Source organism: Amphiura filiformis, chromosome 4 (assembly GCF_039555335.1).
Source record: "Amphiura filiformis chromosome 4, Afil_fr2py, whole genome shotgun sequence".
NCBI lineage: Eukaryota > Metazoa > Echinodermata > Ophiuroidea > Amphilepidida > Amphiuridae > Amphiura > Amphiura filiformis.
In genome coordinates, this window is record NC_092631.1 from 28,274,344 (window position 1) to 28,295,978 (window position 21,635).

The 21,635-nt window shown below is 38.1% G+C and overlaps 1 protein-coding gene across 1 annotated transcript in view; it reads left to right on the forward strand.

Moving 5' to 3' along the window:
• The window catches only part of LOC140150772 (tectonin beta-propeller repeat-containing protein 1-like), a gene marked incomplete at its 5' end in the record, with an annotated part of 42,022 nt that overhangs the window by 11,047 nt on the left and 9,340 nt on the right, over positions 1-21,635 (forward strand). Inside the window, 10 exons of the mRNA XM_072172876.1 lie at positions 2,322-3,604; positions 4,710-4,897; positions 6,255-6,388; positions 8,716-8,871; positions 11,822-11,971; positions 13,559-13,704; positions 16,459-16,586; positions 17,628-17,730; positions 18,258-18,354; positions 18,678-18,757. Of these exons, the coding sequence (XP_072028977.1) occupies positions 2,322-3,604; positions 4,710-4,897; positions 6,255-6,388; positions 8,716-8,871; positions 11,822-11,971; positions 13,559-13,704; positions 16,459-16,586; positions 17,628-17,730; positions 18,258-18,354; positions 18,678-18,757 (2,465 nt within the window). The remainder of the gene's footprint in view (positions 1-2,321; positions 3,605-4,709; positions 4,898-6,254; positions 6,389-8,715; positions 8,872-11,821; positions 11,972-13,558; positions 13,705-16,458; positions 16,587-17,627; positions 17,731-18,257; positions 18,355-18,677; positions 18,758-21,635) is intronic.

Here is a 21,635-nt window from a genome sequence, read left to right on the forward strand (position 1 = left end):
AATACACCACGTTTTTTATCCAAATTACATAATATGTCATTTTGAACACGAAGTAATGCTGTTTCACAAACACCCTTCCAAAACCACTATTGGATCCACTTTACATGACCAGAGCTTTTAATATATAATAGTATAGTTTCTGATGAGTGAGGGCCTATTGGCCCTTACGAAACAGCTCTGTAAAACTATGTAGTATCAACCAAATCCAAATTCTTTATGTTTATGCTCCCCTAACGGGTTGAGCACTTTCCTTTTGGATGGTTTCAACTCACCTGAATTTAATTATAACAGATATAGTCTTTTGTTATTTCATTTAGATCCATTTGTGCATTTGGAAGAGGCAGACTTTTTAAAATCTCCAAAAAATGATTGGAGAACAATGCGACTTCTCAGTGCCAGAAGTGGGTAAGTGCAATAGCTGCCCAGTGAACATTTGGCAATTTACACACAGTATATTGTACTCATCTACATATGGCAGCCAAATGGAAGCTATTGTACTTACCAACTTCTGACACTGAGCAGTCAAATCATTTTGATACAGCCTGCACAGTAGTACTGTTCTGAAAGAGGTACATTTGTTTAACCAGTCGGTCCGGGGTGAACACACACTTGGGTCTAGGAACCAGGCTTAAAGGTCCATAAGCGTTGGCCTGGTCAACTGGCAGATTTGTGTGGGAACTAAATACCAACAATTACTAAATGTTTATACTAGGATTTGGGCAGGTAACCTTGTCCTTACATATCACCATGTTCTTTTAGATGGTCAGGACCTTGGCAAGTTAGATACTTTTATTATCATGGATTATGTTATGCCATAAAATGCTGAGCTTGTGTAACACTTTTATGAATAAATCCAGATGTGCTGTTAACCCTTTAAGCAAAATGCTCAAGCCAAGCTTAAAAGCTTATATAAGTATGCTGGCCTGTCTATGAAGCGAAAACTAGAAAGAAACAGATGAAGAAAAAGAGCAAGGGAAAGAAAGTCCACTCCCTCAGCTCTTGGGTCAAGAAAAGAAAATTTTATTTTATTTTGGTTCAATTAGTAGCCGAAGTTCAATAAAACATATCCACTACACCACCATTGCTTCACTTATGACTAAGAAACAAGTAATTTTTTCAACATTGAGTCTCCCAAAAATGTTGGTACTTTGTCCATGGATTATAGGTTAATGCATGCGTATCACTTGTTGGGAGTGAAATTATACAAAATAATGCATACATACTGAGATGTTTAAGCGTCTAATGCTCGAGCCCCGAAGGGGGAGTACATTAGACGTATCAACATCTCAGTACAAGTGCACTATTTTGTACAATTTCTCGAGCAACAAGAGATACGCATTTATTAACCTATTTCATACACAAGAAAAAAATCCTGTGATTGTTGTTATTTTTAAAACAAAATTATCACTAAATATGTTGGAAAATGCATGTAAATATATATGCATCAACCTGCAAGAAAAATGAACACGTACGAAAGCACTGTGTGTACTTCGCTGAATGCGCACCTGTACGTACAATTGTACAACATTTTATGCTCGCCTCATATTTCACTAACGTTTGCTCTGATTGGTTGTCACTATCTGGGCGTATATGAATATGTTTTACTTGAGCTACTAGTTGTAAAACTGTTACCGATCTGACATTGGGCTATACCAGTTGAAATCCATACACCCCCTGTAGAAGACATTCCTTTAATCTTCCACACAGGGGGAGCATACTTCAAATGGAGCCTCGCATTCAGGTAACCCTATTTGAAATTCACACTCCCTGTGGAGGAGATCAAGATTATGTCTTCCACAGGGGGTGTATGGATTTCAACTTGAATAGCCCATATCAGAGTGGCTGATGTCCTTGGGTTGTACACATTACAAAGCTTAGTGTCAATTTATAAATGCACTTCACTCAGCTCCAAGCACTCTAAAAATAGTCCACAATCCTGGAAAAAAATGTTGGCACACTTTGCCCATCTTTTTGTATATCTCTGCCCCACTCCCCCAATTCAATGTTGGACAAATTAAAGCCATGTTGTTGGCAGGTCTGTGAGACCCTCTAACATTGAAAGATGGGGAGTGGGAAGGGTGAAAAACAAAGGGGATTCTGTGCTGCACATATATTCCGTGTCTGTTTTAGACAGTTTTACTCATCTCTCCAATTTTGACAGGGCACACATTTCATTTGTTTAGTATAAGTGTGCCATCTTTTTTTTCCAGGATTGCAGATCTGTGTGTTAATTGACATTTCAAATATTGGACAAATAAATCTGGCATTGTTTTAGTTTGGAACTAGGATTTCGAGTTCTTACACATTTCAATTAATTTCAGGTTTGGGCTATTGGTTACGACGACAGGAAACTATACCTGCGGATCGGCGTGTCGTACATGGAACTGAGTGGTCGAGGCTGGAAACTCATTGATCTACCGAGCAAGAAGCATATAGATGAAGACGTTGAAAGTCTGAGCGAATCACTCTCTAGTATCGAAACAAGTTCAAGTATTCAGCAGAAATCGACTTACGTTACGGACGTTGCAGCCACTTCGCGATCAATAAGAAGCGTGACTATGCCAGGTATGATGCCACCGACTCTCAGGAAGCATAGCGATGATAGCATGGTTGATGATTACGTGCACGAGAGTAACGGAAGAACTATGAGAACTATCGCAATACAGACTGACCCCCCGCAAAGACCGCAATCAGAAATGCCCGCCGGTATGGCGCAGTTACTCTCAGATAGATTAGGAGAATTGAAAGGCTTCCCCACAAATGGAATTAACACGCCAGATATTGTATTAGATGGTAAAAATGCAACTGTACTAGAACCAAATGTACCTGAAGGTAATGGGTTAGATGGTACAGAGAAAACACTACAGAACATAGATACAGAGGGATTGACATTAGAGGAAGTTGAAGCTAATGTAAAAGCGCCCTCTAGATCACGCGAAGGAAGCTGGTCTTCCAATTATTCAGATACTATTGTAAATTTTGTCTTTGATGGCGATGATAGCTTAGAACCAGTGCAATTTTTAGATGCGGAGTGTTGCAAGGGTACACAGACGGACTGGAAGGATGCGGAGCTTCTGCGATGTCAGAAGGAGGAATTGGAACGAATAGCTCAGGAGATTGTGGACAAAAAGAGAAATGAGGATGGACAGGATGCAAGCAATAACCAATGCAATAATAGTAAGCAGGAAAATCTGAACGATAATAATATGCAAAATAACACAACTCAGGACGTCATTGAAACTAGATCCTTGTGTTCGGTAAACAGTAGGATGAACAGCGAGGATAACCTGAGTAGAACTTCTGACGACAGAATAAGAGTTAGCTCTGATCATGTGTCGTTACAATCGGAAGACGACGAAGGTGGTATTGATGACGATGTTTCTTTTTATCAGCATATGACTCTGTGTGATAGTACACCGGTGAGCTACACCAAGCATATACATGGCAATAATACCATCCCTACTACGGGGAATTTGAATAAGTTTAGGATCAGCGGATTATCGGATTCAGGAGTGATCACGTTATCTGATCGCAGATTGAATAGATTGATTGAATCCAGAGTACATAGGAGTGCATCGGAACCTATGATAGGGCCAGAAGAAAGGTAGGTACAGTATTTCCAACATTCAAGATGTTTTAAGGTTGGTCTTAACTCTGGAATTATGGAATTTTTTGTTTGGGCTTCATAACTGCTAAATTGTTGGTCTGAAGTATAGGAAAGTATACATATTTAGAATCACAGGCAGTTTTGGAGAAAATCCTATAAAAATAAAAAATCAATTTTGGACAACATAACAAAATATTCTTCAGGAATCTTTTAATTATTTATTAATCTAGGAACCTGCTTTTGATTTTTCTTAATTTGGACAATTTGGGTGAAAATCATACTTTTTTATGATCTTAACGTCACTGGGCAGGAAAAATCTCACATGTACTTTTTGCCCTTGAACATGGATGAAGCAAACCATTCAATATAAAGTCTACAACTACAAGGCTTTATCCATTTTCAAGGGCCAAAAGTAAATATGAGGCTTTTCCTGCATGTACTTTTGGCCCTTGAACATGGATGAAGCAACCTCCTCAATATAAAGTCTACACCTACAAGGCTTTATCCATGTTCAAGGGTCAAAAGTACATATGTGACATGATCTGGTCCATGGGGGCCAAAGGCGGCAAATTTGAAACAGATAAAGGCAAAAATATGGAGTAAAAAACAATAAAATACATAAGAAAATACACATCACAAAACCTCATAACTTTAGACTCAAGTATGCTAGACCTTTGGTGTTTTCAGTATATGATAGCCTAATGTTACTACGAGGTAATAATTATAGTAACTCAATTTTCAAAATTGCCTCCTTTGGCCCATATGGAGCAGATCATGTCACATATGAGGTTTTCCCGCTCACGTGACGTTAAACAAAATATAGTATTTTTCAACAATTTTTGGTGAATATTTTTCAAAGGTGGTCAAAATTCATACAAATAAAATATGGGTTCCCAGATATTTATATCTAGTTTTTGAGAATTAATAAAACTTCCTTGGGCAGGGAAAAACCTCCTATGTGCTTGTGGCCCCTGAACATGTTTAAAACAAAATTGCCAATGGGTTACATGGGAGGTTTTGCTTTAAACATGTTCAGGGGCCAATGACACATGGAAGGTTTTTCCTGCCCAACAACAAAAAACAAAATGGTGTCTGATTTCAGGTTATCAGCTGAAATGAATACATCCAGTTTAGAGAAGTTAACAGACGAGGAAGGGTTGTCTTCAAGACAGGACAGTGGCATGGAACTCAAGAGTCTTGTAAATGATCCTGAAGAATTGATGTGGCTATCTATTTCAGGGGGAGGATGTAAAGTAAATCCATCAACCTTGCCCAAATGGTTTCATCAAAGTAAGTATATATGTAAAGGGCCTTTGTAAAGAAATGTGAGTCTTTGTAATGAGCTTGAACAATTGATGTGGCTATCAATTTCAGAGGGAGGATGAAGAGTAAATCCATCAACCCTGCCCAAATGATTTTAACAAAGCTGCCTGGTGTCATGTTGTACAAAATAGAATGCGGAAATACTCAATTATAGGTTAATAAACGCGTATAACTTGTTGGGAGTGAAATTGTACAAAGGGGGGAGTGCATTAGATGCATCAACATCTCAGTACAAGTGCATTATTTTGTACAATTTTCTCGAGCAACAAGTGATACGCATTTATTAACCTACTTCTGTCACTAAATATATTGGAAAATGTAAACAAATATAAATGCATCCACCCGCAAGAAAAATGAATGCGTCCGAAAGCATGGCGCGTACTACGCGGAATGCGCCCCCGTGCAATTATACAATATTTATGCATGGCTTGCTCTGATTGGTTCTCACTATCTAGGAGTGTATGAAATGCCTATAATGCAGCTATTCCCTAAGTCCTTAATATGGGTGACGTTGTTTGGTATTGTTATTTAAATTTTTTTACAACATGGCATAACTGGGCATTAACAGCAGAGACAAGAAAGTCATTTAGAAGCTGCTGATGAGAAAGCACCCAGTGGGTGTGGTCTACTTCGCAGACACAAAATCTGATTGGACTAGCACTCGAATTTGGGCGCTATCTATCAGTCCGTAGATGACCCTATGTCATCATAAGTATTGATAACATGTAAGACACTTGTCGAGGCATGCATATGTAGCGCATTGTAGGCATAGTCCTGCATAATACACAAACGTGATCGCTGTACGTAGTGTGTACTGGCTGCACTGGCATCCAATACTCAAAATATTGGACCTGCCTGTTGTCTACCTCACCATAGAGGCCCGGGGGAGGGGGGTACTCAGTACAAATGGCCATATGGGGATGTGCTGCAAACATGGGTAGCATTTTCAGCCTTTTGGTATATCAATGACCTCTAGATCTTTTTCTAGGCCAATTCTGGAATATGGATTGGTCCTTTTATCCAATTTTTTTCAGAAAATGCCCAATTTTGCCTCAATCTAGCCAAAATATTTTTTAATTCGTCCCAATTTTTGGGAAAATGTGCAAAAACTAAGACAATTTGGGTTAAATTCGGCCGAAAATTTCAACTTTTGGTATATAAATGGGTCCAAATTTCTTGAAAACTTGGTATATTGATGGGTCCACTTTCAAATTCTCAGCATCACACCCCTACCAAAACCAAACTTGAGTACACCCCACCCCACGGGTGTAGAACTGATAGAAATACAAAGATTCCTATTGTTTATTCTCTTGTTTTCCACCAGGTACTGTGAATAATAATGTGTCAGCATTGCGGCTTCAGGAAGGCAATTGGAGAGGCATGATTCTTGATCTATTAAAGGAGAGAAGAGAAAGAGAAACAAAGAAATTTGGGCATTATCCTCTTGCTGTTGAAAGGGTAAGCGTAGCCCTAATATGGTAAAATGCTGTCCTTATATGGTGCAAAGGCGTCCTAACATGGTAAAAGGCTGTCCTTATATGGTGCAAAGGTGCCCTAATATGGTAAAATGGTGCCCTAATATGGTAAAATGCTTTCCTTATATTAGGGATGACCATCATAATTTCATGTTGCCCCTTTTGCTACAAAAGATTGTTTTCTGGAAAGAACTCATCAACAGAAGTATTTTGGTGGTTAAATGGTCAAAATCGGTCAAAAACTTTTCGAATTATGAATTTTCAAAGTTTCCCATTCTGCCCGGTCATTGGAACGAAATAAATTGACAAAGTCTAAATATAGCAATGTGAGCAAAATTGGTATAAGCATATATTTACCTTTTATATTTCTTTATTTTAATATTATATGCAAACATGAAACAAGCATATTGTGAAAGTATCAAAGGGTTTCTTATGAAATGGCACTTTACTAGTCAATAGCATTAAGTATTTCTTCAAACCAAGGCACTGAAATCATGCTTTTAGAAAACATTTGCCAAAAATCATCCATAATGGCCAAAGCGGCACAAAATCAAAAGTCCAGGTGAACTTTTTTTCCACAACAATATACACTACACATAAGAAAAATACTAATGTACTACAAGGGATTTTCAACATAGGAATCCAAACAATCAAGTACCAACATGCACAGCTTTATCCTGATATCACTTCTGGGGTTTTAACAAAATGTTTAACCTCTATTGTGATTGGCAGCAGCATAAGGTATCTCTTTGATAGCTGATAATGCCCAGCCATTCAGCAAGTGGCTAATAACAGACCTTGATAGGCTTGAATGAATACTGTCATGTGCTACAAAACCATCACATCCAGGACCCGGTCACTCCATATGCAACAGAGAGCACAGTACTTTAACAATGGAGTGAAAGACTCATTATTGATTAGGCGCGTATTTTAAAAGTACAGCTCCTGTGCGTGTATAGCAGCAAGTCAGTGCAGATGGTATAAATATAAGAAAATGTTTAGGGTTGAGATCAGGTGAATAATACAACAAATGAGCATGAAACTTCACATTTATGTTCAGAAAGGTGTCTATTTAACATGATTCGAAAGGTGTTTGGAAATTCCAAAGGAAAGCTGGTGATTTAATTTTTAACTCGAGATCTACTTGTCCGTTTTTTTCCTTTTTACAGAGGGTATGATAGAGGTAATAACAACAACTCTGCCAAATTACAGCTCACGATCAGTAGGTCAAGGTGTTCACCTGATCTTTTCATCTGAATATTTTGTGCCATTCTGAGCAGTGCTGCACTGGGCCACTGGCAATTAAGCGCACTGTGGCGATTGACCAATTTTGACTCACACTTACAGAAAAACCAAATAAGTTATGATGCTGTAATTTGCAGGATAGTTACAAAACATAATTGGCATTAACATCTCCAATTTTTACAGAAAAATTATGAAAAATAAAGAATGAGCTCAATTTAGAAATGTCTGTGCAAGCAGTGCACAGTTGAGCTCCCTGCATGTCTATGGGAGTGTTCTAATCAAGTTGATGGTTCATTGGTCATCCCTACTTATATGGTGCAAAAGTGCCCTAATATGGTAAAATGGCATCCTTTTATGTGATGCGATCAAGGAAAATCAGTCGGAACTCGGAAATATAAAATATAATATTAAAAAGCATTTACAATGCTGGATTTTGCAGAAAACCATATTTAAATTGAACAACCAGTTTCAAAGATATGAGCAATTAAAGAGTTTCTAAAACAAGGGGAAACAAAAGAAAATATTTCCTTTGTTTGCCCATATCTCAAAATCAATATTGATACTTGTACAATCACACCCCTGTGTATGAATTAGGGGTTCATTCATAGGATTGAGGGCATAAACAGCGATCATGCCCGAAATCCTATGAATGAACCCCGTTCATACATACCCAACATTCTTAGCAATTCAATACAGATGAAAATAACAAGGGTTTACAAGTTTAAATAACATTTCCATACCGTTTTCCTTCATAAATTGGAAGAAAATGAGTAGGCCTACTTGCAGGAAGCAGCTCGGCTCATGAGGTCAACGGCCGGGAGTCAACGTGTTTATCTTTTGCGTCCGCGTGAGATGGGCGCGGTGACATGCGCGTGTACGCAACACTAGCAAATCGTGGATCGTGTTAATTGGGTTCCAACGCTGCGTGACGCAGCTTGTTTATGCCTGCGTACTGGTCATAAATGGTATTTATGACCAGCAAAAAGGGGCCCAAATCCAATCAGAAACATTGTTATATCGTGAGTATGTATGAACGCTGAATATATCTTTTCCCTTCAATTTCAGATGTCCTGGGTGAAGGTTGGTCGTATCCAGTGGTTCTGTGAAGGCAAGAGACGTCAGTGGGTCGACAGCACAGTGGAATTAGAGAAAGGACTGGATAGCAAAGGAATGCATCAAAGTAAATTCACTCTACACTATAGGATGAGTGGAAAACTTAAGGTATGATAGAGTCATTGATAAATTTGTTATCTGCATCACATACTGTTTTATCTCCAAAGGCTGCCTTTTGTGATTATGTTTATTATTGTCATCTAATTGTGTGGAGATAAACTGTAAAATTAATTTTTTATATTAATTTGAAGTATTATCACAATATTACAATCTCCTGTCCATTCATAAAAAGAAGAAGAAGCATGCTGAAATATAAAATAACAATATGAAGGACAACAATGATAATAAAAATCACACAAGGCAGCCTTTTGCGATACGGCATTATGTGATGCAGACAAGGAATTGATATATGAAGAAATCAAGCAAAAGACATCAATAGGTGAATACAGACTGCAAAAGAATTAAGGTACAAGTTATTTTCACCCCTGTATATCCTAAATAAGGAAAGATATGTGATAATTAGAACTATAGAAAAATTATTTAAAGGCCCATTCAGTGATTTGCTCATCCGGACGATCGTAAAAATCATCAAAATTCAGATTTTGGTACCTTTGTAATTGGCATAGATGTGCTAACATAGCCTGCTAGTGGTTCGGTCGAAAGTCGTATTTTAGACAAAATAAAGCATTTGCATGATTCTGGACTTTTGATACTGACAGTACAAAAAGTCTGACTCGAGATCGAAAGAAGCTCACTCTCCACCGTGCACTATGCGCTGCTTGCGTATTGTTTCTACTACTTATTACATCAGTAGCTACTATTTTAAACAAAATACACAATTTTAACTGTTTTTCATATTTGAATTGACCGTTAGTTTGCCTCGATGACCTTTAATTGCTTATTTTGTTTTCTACTACAAAAATTAAGCGTCTGTTACTGTTTTAAATCAATTTAGACTCTACTTCCCCGTGTTAGAAACACTGGACTAGGAAGTTTTTCCAGTCGATTGGTGGCGCACTGTACGAAAATCTCGATTTTCTCGAGTCGATCTGAGTTGAAGTAGAAAACCTTTCTAAAGCTTCTGTTTTTTGACTAATTTGTCGATGCATTCAGGGGAAAAGTGGTTTAATGAAATTCTGTAGACTTATTCTTTATTTCTAAGCAACTCTGACAAATTTCCTTTTTTTTAATGTTCCTGTGAAATCACTGAAAGGGCCTTTAACTTATGTACATCATGGAACATTCAACTACGCTTGTTACTCCGTGACTAATCATGCTAATACACGAGCGTACAACGCTACTCTACGCGTTGCCTTGCAGGGCACTATTCCCAGCAGAGATCTTGAAAGGCATTAATTGACAATAATAATGATCCATGTGATGATGTGACTAGACCTCTCCGTAGTCCACTTGCCCATTATGCATACTCTTAAAACTCTGATTTAATTCATTTGTGCACAATTAATAGATTTTCACATCTGATCTTTTAAGTCACCGTACTCCCTCTGTTTGTTAGCTTCCCAAGTGGACTACTTACTTTCGATTGCGGTTAACATGTTTAACACGGTTGTCTATATGAGATTGTCGGATTTCTGGCCTACTAAAATTGGCCATGATGTAATGTATCTTGGATCTGGCTTGTGATTGGTCGCCCAGATCTCGTTATGGTTTAAATGCTCCGGGCATGTACCATTACCATTGATAACTACATTGTAAACAACTATGCGGCACTTTGTTTACTAGGTGCATGAGCGCGTCTTGTACATACGTGCGGTTAAATTGGATTGATAAACAAGTATGATTGACAGTGTGTGTTAGGGACTAAGTCCCCGGTCAAAGTCCTGTTAAAAGTTCAATGTACATAGTCGATTTTTAACTCGGGCTTTCGCGATTATTAAACTGGTAGATTCTAAAATCAGAACTGTTCAGTATTGAAGTGCCATTATGTTGCAATAAGCCCATTCAATGTTGCATTCAATAAGCCTATGTATACTTTACCCGTACTGTTACTGTCACTAATATAATTATATAAACTTTTTCATAACCAGTATTACTAGTATTTTGATGTAATAAAATAATATCAGTATAATTTTGAGTTCAACTAAATGCGTTCATAATGATCAAATAACATATTTTTTATTTATCAAAAATCGACTATGGTGTAGTCTATGATGTGACATGCCAAAATGATTCACTCCAGATGTTATTATTATTATTTTATTTTTATTATTTTTTATTAGATCTTATTTTGCCTGGGGAACAAACTCAGTGGTCCACACTGATTTCCAGTCTGGCCCAGGGGTCAAACAAAATACATCAAAATACAAATGAAATACATACAAAAGAATTACATACCATGGATTTAACAAATAACATCATATATGAACACACCAAGGAAGCACATCTGTGCAGGTCGGCTGCAGTGCAGCAATGTCGGCAGGCTTCAAAGACAGCCCGCAGACAGAGTCCGCACTGCAGCCGACCATCATGCAACAACCTGAATAATTTAATAATTTAATTGCACATCGCTTTGAAGCGGCCTAGTGTATGAGGTAATGGTACTTTAACCTGGGTTGGCAATGAATTAAAAGAGACCACGCCTCTGGATGTAAATTTTCGCTTAGCCGACCCGCTCTTACTAAGTGGGATGACCAGATTACCTTGTGACCCTGCTCTAGTCAGGTGGTTGTGACTCGAAGCAACTGTGTGGAATATATTGCACAGGGGTGATGGGAGTAGGTTACAAAGGCTTTTGTACACCATTATATTTAGATGGAAATTACGGCGGCAATCCGGTTGATCCCATTTCAGGTTGTTGAGAAGTACTTCGTGGGATATCTGCGTGGGAGCCCCAGAATGATCTTACCAGCTGCATTTTGAAGTTTATCAAGTCTACTGAGGGATGTTTTAGCAGCGCTGCCCTGCACAGTATCACAATAATCAAGTTCTTGCGAATGATGAGCGTTTTATACAAAAGAATGAGAGTTTCCTTGGGCAAGATGTTTCTCAGCCTTCTTAACAAACCATTACGTTTAGAAATGTTATTTTTCCCAAACAGGCTGTACGTGTGCTACTCAGTGAAGTTACATGTGTAATGGTTATTGATAGCCAGGACAAACCCACAATGGGTATCTACACGGCAAAAAGAGTGTTGGAAAGGAAACCTATCAAGCTGAGATATAAACAGGACAACGAACTGTGTGACTGGGTAGGTATAATAGTGTTATCCAATAATAATAATAAAGGGTTCACAAAAAATAACTCCCCCCTAAAATTACAAAACAGTTTTTGGCATAACTTGACATACATTTCGTGGATTTGAAAAATTCAAAAACCTGTGAATAAAGGAATTGGTTTTTTACCCTCCCAATGTTCTTTCGTCTGAAAATCTTTTTGTTTTGGCCAAAAATATTCACGTTTTCTAAAAATGATGCTTTCAGAAAAAGTTGCACTTTTCAACATCCTCATTTATGTCAAAATTAGCTTCAACAAATCATTATTTTGCACTACGTGATGGTTGCATGGGTGACTAAGAGTTGAGAACAAAAAGGTGAAGGAAAAAAACCCAATTAAATCAATCGTAACATTGATACCGAGAAAGTTTGGTACATTACATGTATGGGATGTTGAAAAGCCCAACTTTTTTTTAAGCATCAATTTTGAAAAATGTGATTATTTTTGACCGAAACAAAAAGATTTTGAGAAGGGATAACTTTGGTAGCGTAGCAAAACGATGCCTCTATTCACAGGTTTTTAAATTTTACAAATCAACAAAATGAATGTTAAGTTATGCAAAGAAATGTTTTTTAACTCCTAAATTGATTTTACCATTTTTGAAACACCGGCTCAATAAAATCTTTTAGAAAAACCCTGTACATCTGTACATGTCAATTAGTCATTGTTTTATACTGCAAGATGATTGCATGGGTGACTGGGTAATCGTATACATAAAAATTAAAGAAAACAAAAACACCATTAAATAAATCAAAACATTGATATCGAGAATGTTTTTGTACATTAAATGTATAGGATGTGGAAAAGTGCAACTTTTTCTGAAAGCATCATTTTTGAGAAAATGTGATTATTTTTGGCCAAAACAAACAGATTTTTTAAGGAAAGAACTTTGGGAGGGTAGGAAAATGATTCCTTTATTAACAGGTTTTTAGATTTTTCAATTCAACGAAATGTATGTCAAGTTATGCAAAGAAATGTCTTGTAATTTTAGGGGGGGGGAGTTATTTTTGTGAACCCTTTATAATAATCAAATGGCATTTATTCACGCTTCCTGGATGGTCACATCCCTCAAAGCGCACCACAGGTCAATATGCTGCCAAGCCCCTAAGGGCAGCGCAAGTTGACCTCAATGCTGAGTGTGACAGACAACAGGCCCACCCTAATCCCCTGTTCTTTAACTTGTTCTGCAACTTATACATGTCCAGATATTGCTTGTCTGGTACACGAGACCACCATTTTATGTGACTCTCTGAACCACCTCCCACTGTGGTTTCTCCATGTTTATGGCCACAATGAGTGGGATAGAGGAGAAAATGAGAAGCTGATGATCTTACATGTACAACCTTAGCCTAGCACATCAAACTGCACGACCATCCTCTATCTATACCTCTATCCAAATTCACACTCCCTGTGTGGAAGATTAAGGTCATGTCTTCCATAGGGGGTGTATTGATTTCAACTGGAATAGCCCAATAGCTATTCAGCAAAATCATTAAGATATGACGACACTCCAGATTGAGTAATCCATTTGTGCTAATACCGTGACATTTGTATCTTGCAGATAGCAGCCCTAAGTCTGGCATGCTGTGAAGTAAGGGGCATTTGGGGTGGCCCGTCACCTAGGGCAGCCTGGTGTGTTACTAGTCAAGGGGATGTATTTGTGCATGATGCATCGGCTCACATGGAGACATCTCCATCTTCACAAATGTAAGTAGGTTTATTTCATTTGTCTGTTATAAGTGACCATTTGGGGTGGCCCGTCACCTAGGGCAGCCTGGTGTGTTACTAGTCAAGGGGATGTATTTGTGCATGATGCATCGGCTCACATGGAGACATCTCCATCTTCACAAATGTAAGTAGGTTTATTTCATTTGTCTGTTATAAGTGACCATTTGGCGTGGCCTGTCCCGTAGGACAGCTTGGTGTGTTACTAGTCAAGGGGATGTATTTGTACATGATGCATCGGCTCACATGGAGACCTCCCCATCTTCACAAATGTAAGTAGGTTTATTTCATTTGTCTGTTATAAGTGACCATTTGGCGTGGCCCGTCACCTAGGGCAGCCTGGTGTGTTACTAGTCAAGGGGATGTATTTGTACATGATGCATCGGCTCACATGGAGACATCTCCATCTTCACAAATGTAAGTAGGTTTATTTCATTTGTCTGTTATAAGTGACCATTTGGCGTGGCCTGTCACCTAGGGCAGCCTGGTGTGTTACTAGTCAAGGGGATGTATTTGTACATGATGCATCGGCTCATATGGAGACATCCCCATCATCACAAATGTAAGTAGGTTTATTTCATTTGTCTGTTATAAGTGACCATTTGGGGTGGCCCATCACCTAGGGCAGCCTGGTGTGTTACTAGTCAAGGGGATGTATTTGTACATGATGCATCGGCTCATATGGAGACATCCCCATCATCACAAATGTAAGTAGGTTTATTTCATTTGTCTGTTATAAGTGACCATTTGGGGTGGCCCATCACCTAGGGCAGCCTGGTGTGTTACTAGTCAAGGGGATGTATTTGTACATGATGCATTTGCTCATATGGAGACATCTCCATCTTCACAAATGTAAGTAGGTTTATTTCATTTGTCTGTTATAAGTGACCATTTGGGGTGGCCCGTCCCCTAGGGCAGCCTGGTGTGTTACTAGTCAAGGGGATGTATTTGTACATGATGCATCGGCTCATATGGAGACATCCCCATCATCACAAATGTAAGTAGGTTTATTTCATTTGTCTGTTATAAGGACCATTTGGGGTGGCCCATCCCCTAGGGCAGCCTGGTGTGTTACTAGTCAAGGGGATGTATTTGTACATGATGCATTTGCTCATATGGAGACATCTCCATCTTCACAAATGTAAGTAGGTTTATCTCATTTGTCTGTTATAAGTGACCATTTGGCGTGGCCCATCACCTAGGGCAGCCTGGTGTGTTACTAGTCAAGGGGATGTATTTGTACATGATGCATTTGCTCATATGGAGACATCTCCATCTTCACAAATGTAAGTAGGTTTATTTCATTTGTCTGTTATAAGTGACCATTTGGCGTGGCCTGTCCCCTAGGGCAGCCTGGTGTGTTACTAGTCAAGGGGATGTATTTGTACATGATGCATCGGCTCATATGGAGACATCTCCATCTTCACAGATGTAAGTAGGTTTATTTCATTTGTCTGTTATAAGTGACCATTTGGCGTGGCCCATCCCCTAGGGCAGCCTGGTGTGTTACTAGTCAAGGGGATGTATTTGTACATGATGCATCGGCTCATATGGAGACATCCCCATCATCACAAATGTAAGTAGGTTTATTTCATTTGTCTGTTATAAGTGACCATTTGGCGTGGCCTGTCCCGTAGGACAGCTTATGTTACTGATTAATGGAATGTATACTGTTTACAAAATGTAACCGTACGTTTAAAACAAAAAGCAATTTCTTAAAGACATTAAATCTAAATTACAAAATAAAGTGATTTGGCAAAAAAAAACCTGTTGATGGACGGACTTTTCAAGTAGGGTCAGTCGGTTGTTTGTTTTTTTTGTCGTTTTTCCCTTTTCTGGAGGCTAAAATTACCCTAAAATTTCACCAAAATCTGAAGTTTTTTGAAAACTTTTTTCTAAAAATGTACAGCTAAAATTAATAAATTTTGGCCCAAAAACGACTGATTTGACATGATTTTAGCAAAATTAAAAAAAAATGTAGAACAGGCTTTTTATTTTTTCGTCACCTTATGGAGAATTTTGTTCTGCATACTTTGATACCTCATTTGCCACGATGTGATTTTATTCCACTAAGCTGTACGCATATGAATGGCAAAATTCTACAGCCTAACAGATGAACGCTCACTCCTCTGTGTTCAATATCTGTTTGCTTTGTAATTTTATTAAAGGCATAAAATTGACCAAGGTCTATCCAAGAATACAAAGAAATATTGTTTCTTTCATGATGAGAAATTGCCCCAATTTACATCATAAAGTCCTTGTATGTAAGACTTGGAGGGTCTATATTGTCGTTGGACAGGAAAAACCTCCTATTGCTTGTGGCCCCTGAACATGTTTAAAACAAAACTGCCAATAGGTTACATAAGAGGTTTTACTTTAAACATGTTCAGGGCCAAGGACACATAGAGGTTTTCCTGCCCAACGACGATATATACCATGAATGTTGATCGTGTAGTCATGAGTGCTGGCAACGCAATCTCAGCACCACAGCTACACGATCTCATCACCCAGCACACACCATTGGCAGCCTCCATGCATCAAATTTTGTGATTCGCTGCAGTTTCTTTTCAGGCTCCATAGCGTGCAACTTGGCTGGTCCATGTTTCACAGTCAGGTCTTTGAACTATGAATTTAATTGACTATCTTCTTGAACTTATTTGTGATCATTTCAAAGGAAAAAAGAAAGTTTACAAAGGCTGATTGTAAGTTGCATTGTTTTTTATCTGTTTGATATAGGTACTGGCGTCAAATTGGTGGCCACATGGCAGTAGTAGCTACTTGTCCTGGTGGTATAGTGTGGGGTCTTGGCATGGACCATACACCATGGGTCTATACAGGAGGGTATGGAGGGGGTCTGTTTAAAGGTAAGTCTTATAGACTTCTAGCTAGGGGTGTGTCAGTATGTATGTATGTGTCCTGGGGGTATAGTTTGGGGTTTAGGCATGGACCATACACCATGGGTATATACTGGAGGATATGGAAGAGGGGGGAGGGGGCTCTGTGGACAATGTCTGGATAATTGGGAAGATATGAGCCACTATGATATTTATATGCAAGCATGGGGTGAGGCTGTATGTGTGTATGCTCAATTTCAACGGGACATACACATGAGAAATCACTGTGTAACAATTCGCAAACAGCATAAAAAGGCATTTTAAACAATATCCGCAGTTGAGGTAAAGGGCATGCCCATCCTGGGTTAGATCTTATTCACACTGCCCTCTGTACAAAGGTTTCAATTGAGCTTTCATATCGGCACCGGTACCGTGTATAGAGGTTGTGCATATGACGTATCATACCGTAAATATGGCGGACTACTCAAATGCATTCAACAAAAGCATGATTTCTATTAATATCGACAGTTTGTCTCACACACATAACAAATGCACTACGATCAAAAAGGTTGATGACAACATTTGATTGAATGGACTGCACTGTGCCATGATTACGGTGAAGGACACCGGTTCAAATCCTTGTTTGGAGCCAATCTACAAAAGCATGCAGGGCCTCTATTGTTTATTCCATAACTCTGACCCATCCATGCCCAGACCATCAATTCATTGTTTACCAGCGACCTTACTAAAATCGATACAGTATGCCTTTGCTGCGTGTATACACAGTCTATGTAGGCTTTGCACAGAAGTAGAGGAGACTTGTTTTAATGGTAAATTTGTCAATTTTGTTGCATGATTTCCATTTTTGTTCACTTACATTTTTTTATTTTTTTACTCTATAATTAAACATATATTCGGTAGACATCATAGCATATAGACCCTCTGTATGTATGAATTTACCTAGAAATTAATTGAACTCAAGAAGTTAAAATTTTGAGTTACACTGTTTCGCCATATCAGGACTGATTGATATAATAGGAATGACTAACTTTGCTCATGATTTATACACAGGAATTTATAGCAGTACAACAGGCATCTATCCCCAGACTGACAGCCGTAATATCTACATCTATGAGAACCAAAGATGGAATCCTATTGGTGGATTCAGTGATAGGTAAGAACCAGGAAAATAACTTGTCCTTGGGGGGGGGGGGGTAGCCGTATTATCTACATCTGTGGATTCCTGTGGAGAAATCAGTGTTAGACAAGTCTTGAACCCGGAAAACGACTTGTCCTTTGGAGCCGCATGCCCGTGTGCAAGATTTAATTTGGGGTGCGGGACTTCCAAAAAGTGGACCTTTGTTGAATGATTTTTGTAAAAATGGACCTAAACCCTACTAAAAACTTTATCACCAAAAAGTTGACATTTTGTCAATTATTCTCCTACTTCGGACATTTTTATTGGAAACACATAATAGCAAAATACAAGCATCTGCTGCAAATTACAACTTTTGGTCAATTTTGTCCTGTTTTTTCAAGCCAGGGGGGTCAACTTGCCCCTTGTAGTTATGCCTCTCTGCTACCAGCATGCAGAAGAAAGACAGTGGCAGGCACTACTTTAAAACCTGAGATTGCCATCATTTATAGAAAGAATAGTATGACGATTCCTTATTCTGTATTTCTGTCTTATTATATTCCTAGGCGTTTTCCCATTGATCACTACACATGGACAGATGAGAACGGTAAACAAGAACAAGGCAAGGAAAGTGTTAACCCACCCTCAACTCATTGGCAATGGGTAAGTCTTGTGTGTTTTGGGGTTTTTTTTTGGTAGGGGTGCATGCAGGTGTGGGGTATTTGTCAGGTGTGCTTGCATGTGGAGGTGTTCAGCATTGGGTTTTTTTTGCGTGTGTGTTTGCTGGCAAACGATGACACACACACTTCACATTTAAACCGTGGACCACTCGGCAATGGGGGACCGTGCTTGGTTTCTGGAGGTATGCAAAGGACCGCAAATGCATGTATTTGCGAAATACTTCCTCTGTCGTTATGTTAGATATAACGTTCGCATTCAGTGTTTGTTGTTCTAATCTAGTTAAGAAATGTGTTTCCTTCCTGTAGGTAACTGATTGGCGAATAGATTTCACTGTACACGGCAGTACAGATAAAGATGGCTGGCAGTATGCGAAGGACCATAAGAAGTAAGTATACTGCTCCAAGAAAGCATCCTTACACTTGGAAATATAATCAAAATTTAAAAACTGAACCATATTGGGGTATTATTTTTCCAAGTGTAAGGATACTTTCTTGGTGCAGTATATGTCAAAAATATGTGATGAGATAGGTTCACAAGCAAATTATAGTTCTTGGTAAGGTCCTTTTAGCCAATCAGAACCCTACTAATGTGTTTATGCTGTACCAGGCTATATACATGCTTAACACATGTAGCAAGAAAGCTGCTGGTAAATAGCCTTGTAATAAATGTATAGATTAGATTGTTTTAGATGATTGTTTTACTGTGCTTTATAATTAATATAATTAACCCAATTTTGTGTATGGCACTAACCAGGCCTGCCAACCATTCCGATTTAATCGGATTCGTTCCGATTTTTGAGGTCAAAGGTCACAAAAATCGGGAAAATCCGATTTTTGAAAATGCAAAAAAAAAAAAATTATTTATTTATTTATTTTTTTAAAGTTTTTGGCGACTTTGGCTAACCACAGGACCTATTCTGAAGTGCTACGATCATAAGGATCATTCACAGTTATTTTTGTTTTAAATTGGGAAAAAATTACAGTGTGTTATTTTTAATAAGCAAACCATTAACCAATAGTTACCTCTTCATGTAGCACATATTATAAATGCATGGAAAACCAATGCATCTATAATTATGTGATACATGAAGAGGTAAACACTAGTTAATGGTTTACATATAAAGGATAACAAACTGTAATTTTTTCGGGTTTTTTTTCTTCAAATTACCTGTGAATGATCCTAGCACTTCAGAATAGGTCCAGTGGTTCTCTAAAGTTGCCAAAAACTTTGAATTAAAAAAAAAAAAATTCAAAAAAAAAAAAATTTAATTGTTTTTCCAACCTTGAATAACAAGTAATTTAGGGTCTATAACTTCTTCTGTTTTCCAAAGATCTTGATTTGAAATTGTCTTTTTTTTTTTTTTTTTTATAAACTATACAATATGCAGTGCACTGTTGGAAAAGGTCAATAATTATTGAGGTTGGTCACAGGAGACCATGCACATATATATTAAATTTCACATTTTAACACATTTTGTTCTTCTATTTTTGGAGGTGGGTATTGAGAAAAAATTCTCTAAAGTTGCCAAAAACTTTGAATTAAAAAAAAAAAATTCAAAAAAAAGAAATTCAAAAAAAAAAAAAATTTAATTGTTTTTCCAACCTTGAATAACAAGTAATTTAGGGTCTATAACTTCTTCTGTTTTCCAAAGATCTTGATTTGAAATTGTCTTTTCTATTGAGGAGCCCACAAACTCCACAATATGCAGTGCACTGTTGGAAAAGGTCAATAATTATTGAGGTTGGTCACAGGAGACCATGCACATATATATTAAATTTCACATTTTAACACATTTTGTTCTTCTTTTTTTGGAGGTGGGTATTGAGAAAAAAGAAAATGGCCACAAAAATGCAATAAAAAGATGTTCATTTAAAAAAATTGACTAGTACTTTGCTTTTGTTGCTTTTTTTATGAGACAAACCTTTTAATATGGGGATGGGGATCTGATGTTATATTATAATCCCTATTTAGGACAATGCTTAAGGTCTGATGCTCTTAAACTTGTCCCAAAACTGAAGGATCCTAGGAATAAATAAGCTAAATGCAGTGAAATATTCCTGATTCAGAAATGGCTTGTTTCTTTTTTTAGGTTCCACTTGTTTGACATACCTGTAGTTGTAGCATCATCACTAATGTATGTGGAGGAAAAGAGGAGGATGTATCCACCAAAAAAGTAAATTGTTGTATAACATGGTGGTTGAAGTGCACTAACATTAACTGACTTCTGTCATCATCATTTACTTTGGAGCTCTGCTCCATATATGGCATTGGTTGTACCATATATGGCATTGATTGTACCATATATGGCATTGATTGTACCATATATTATATGGCATTGATTGTGCCATGTGTGGCATTGATTGTGCCATATATGGCATTGATTGTGCCATATATGGCATTGATTGTGCCATGTGTGACAATGATTGTGCCATATATGGCATTGATAGTGCCATATATGGCATTGATTGTGCCATGTGGCATTGATTGTACCATATATGGCATTGATTGTGACATATTGCATTGATTGTGCCATATATTGCATTGATTGTGCCATATATGGAGATTGAAGTGCACTAACTAATAGGATTTCTGTCCTTATCATTTACTTGGGAATTGCATAAGGAGCAACTCTTTTTGTTCTTTGGTGATGGCATTGATGGTGATGTGGTGCAATGGGAAGCTGTTAGGGGTAGTCACAGTCGTACTGATGGACCCTGCGCCACTTGTAGGCTGCAAACGTGGTTCCGACATATTCTAATGACGGCGGAATAAATGTAAAGCGCTTTGAGGCTGTTTACGGCATAAAGCGCTATATAAATTTTTTGATGTTGTCATTGACTACCTGGGTAGGCTGGGTTGCCATTGATATATGGCATTGATTGTGCCATATATGGCATTGATTGTGCCACAGCACTGCACAGCATTGTAGCACCCCACTTACAATATAATAAACATTTCAACTAACTTTCTTAACAAAACTTTAATATATGTTATCTCTGTTGGCCACATTCCATGAAAAATACTTCCATGCTAAAATTGGCTCTAAATTGGGGCAAGCGAGAGATTTCTGCCCCAAGTTTATGGTATGACATTCACATAATTAGGCAACGGCAGGTCTTGGTGGAGTAGTGTGGGTCATCACATTGGGGGGGGGGACACCGACCATGATTGGGAAGCACCAGGTCTGATGGGGAGAGCACAATCCGTTTTTCGGCAATTTTCCTATGGGATTTTAAAAAATTTCAGATCGATTGGGGCGGCAC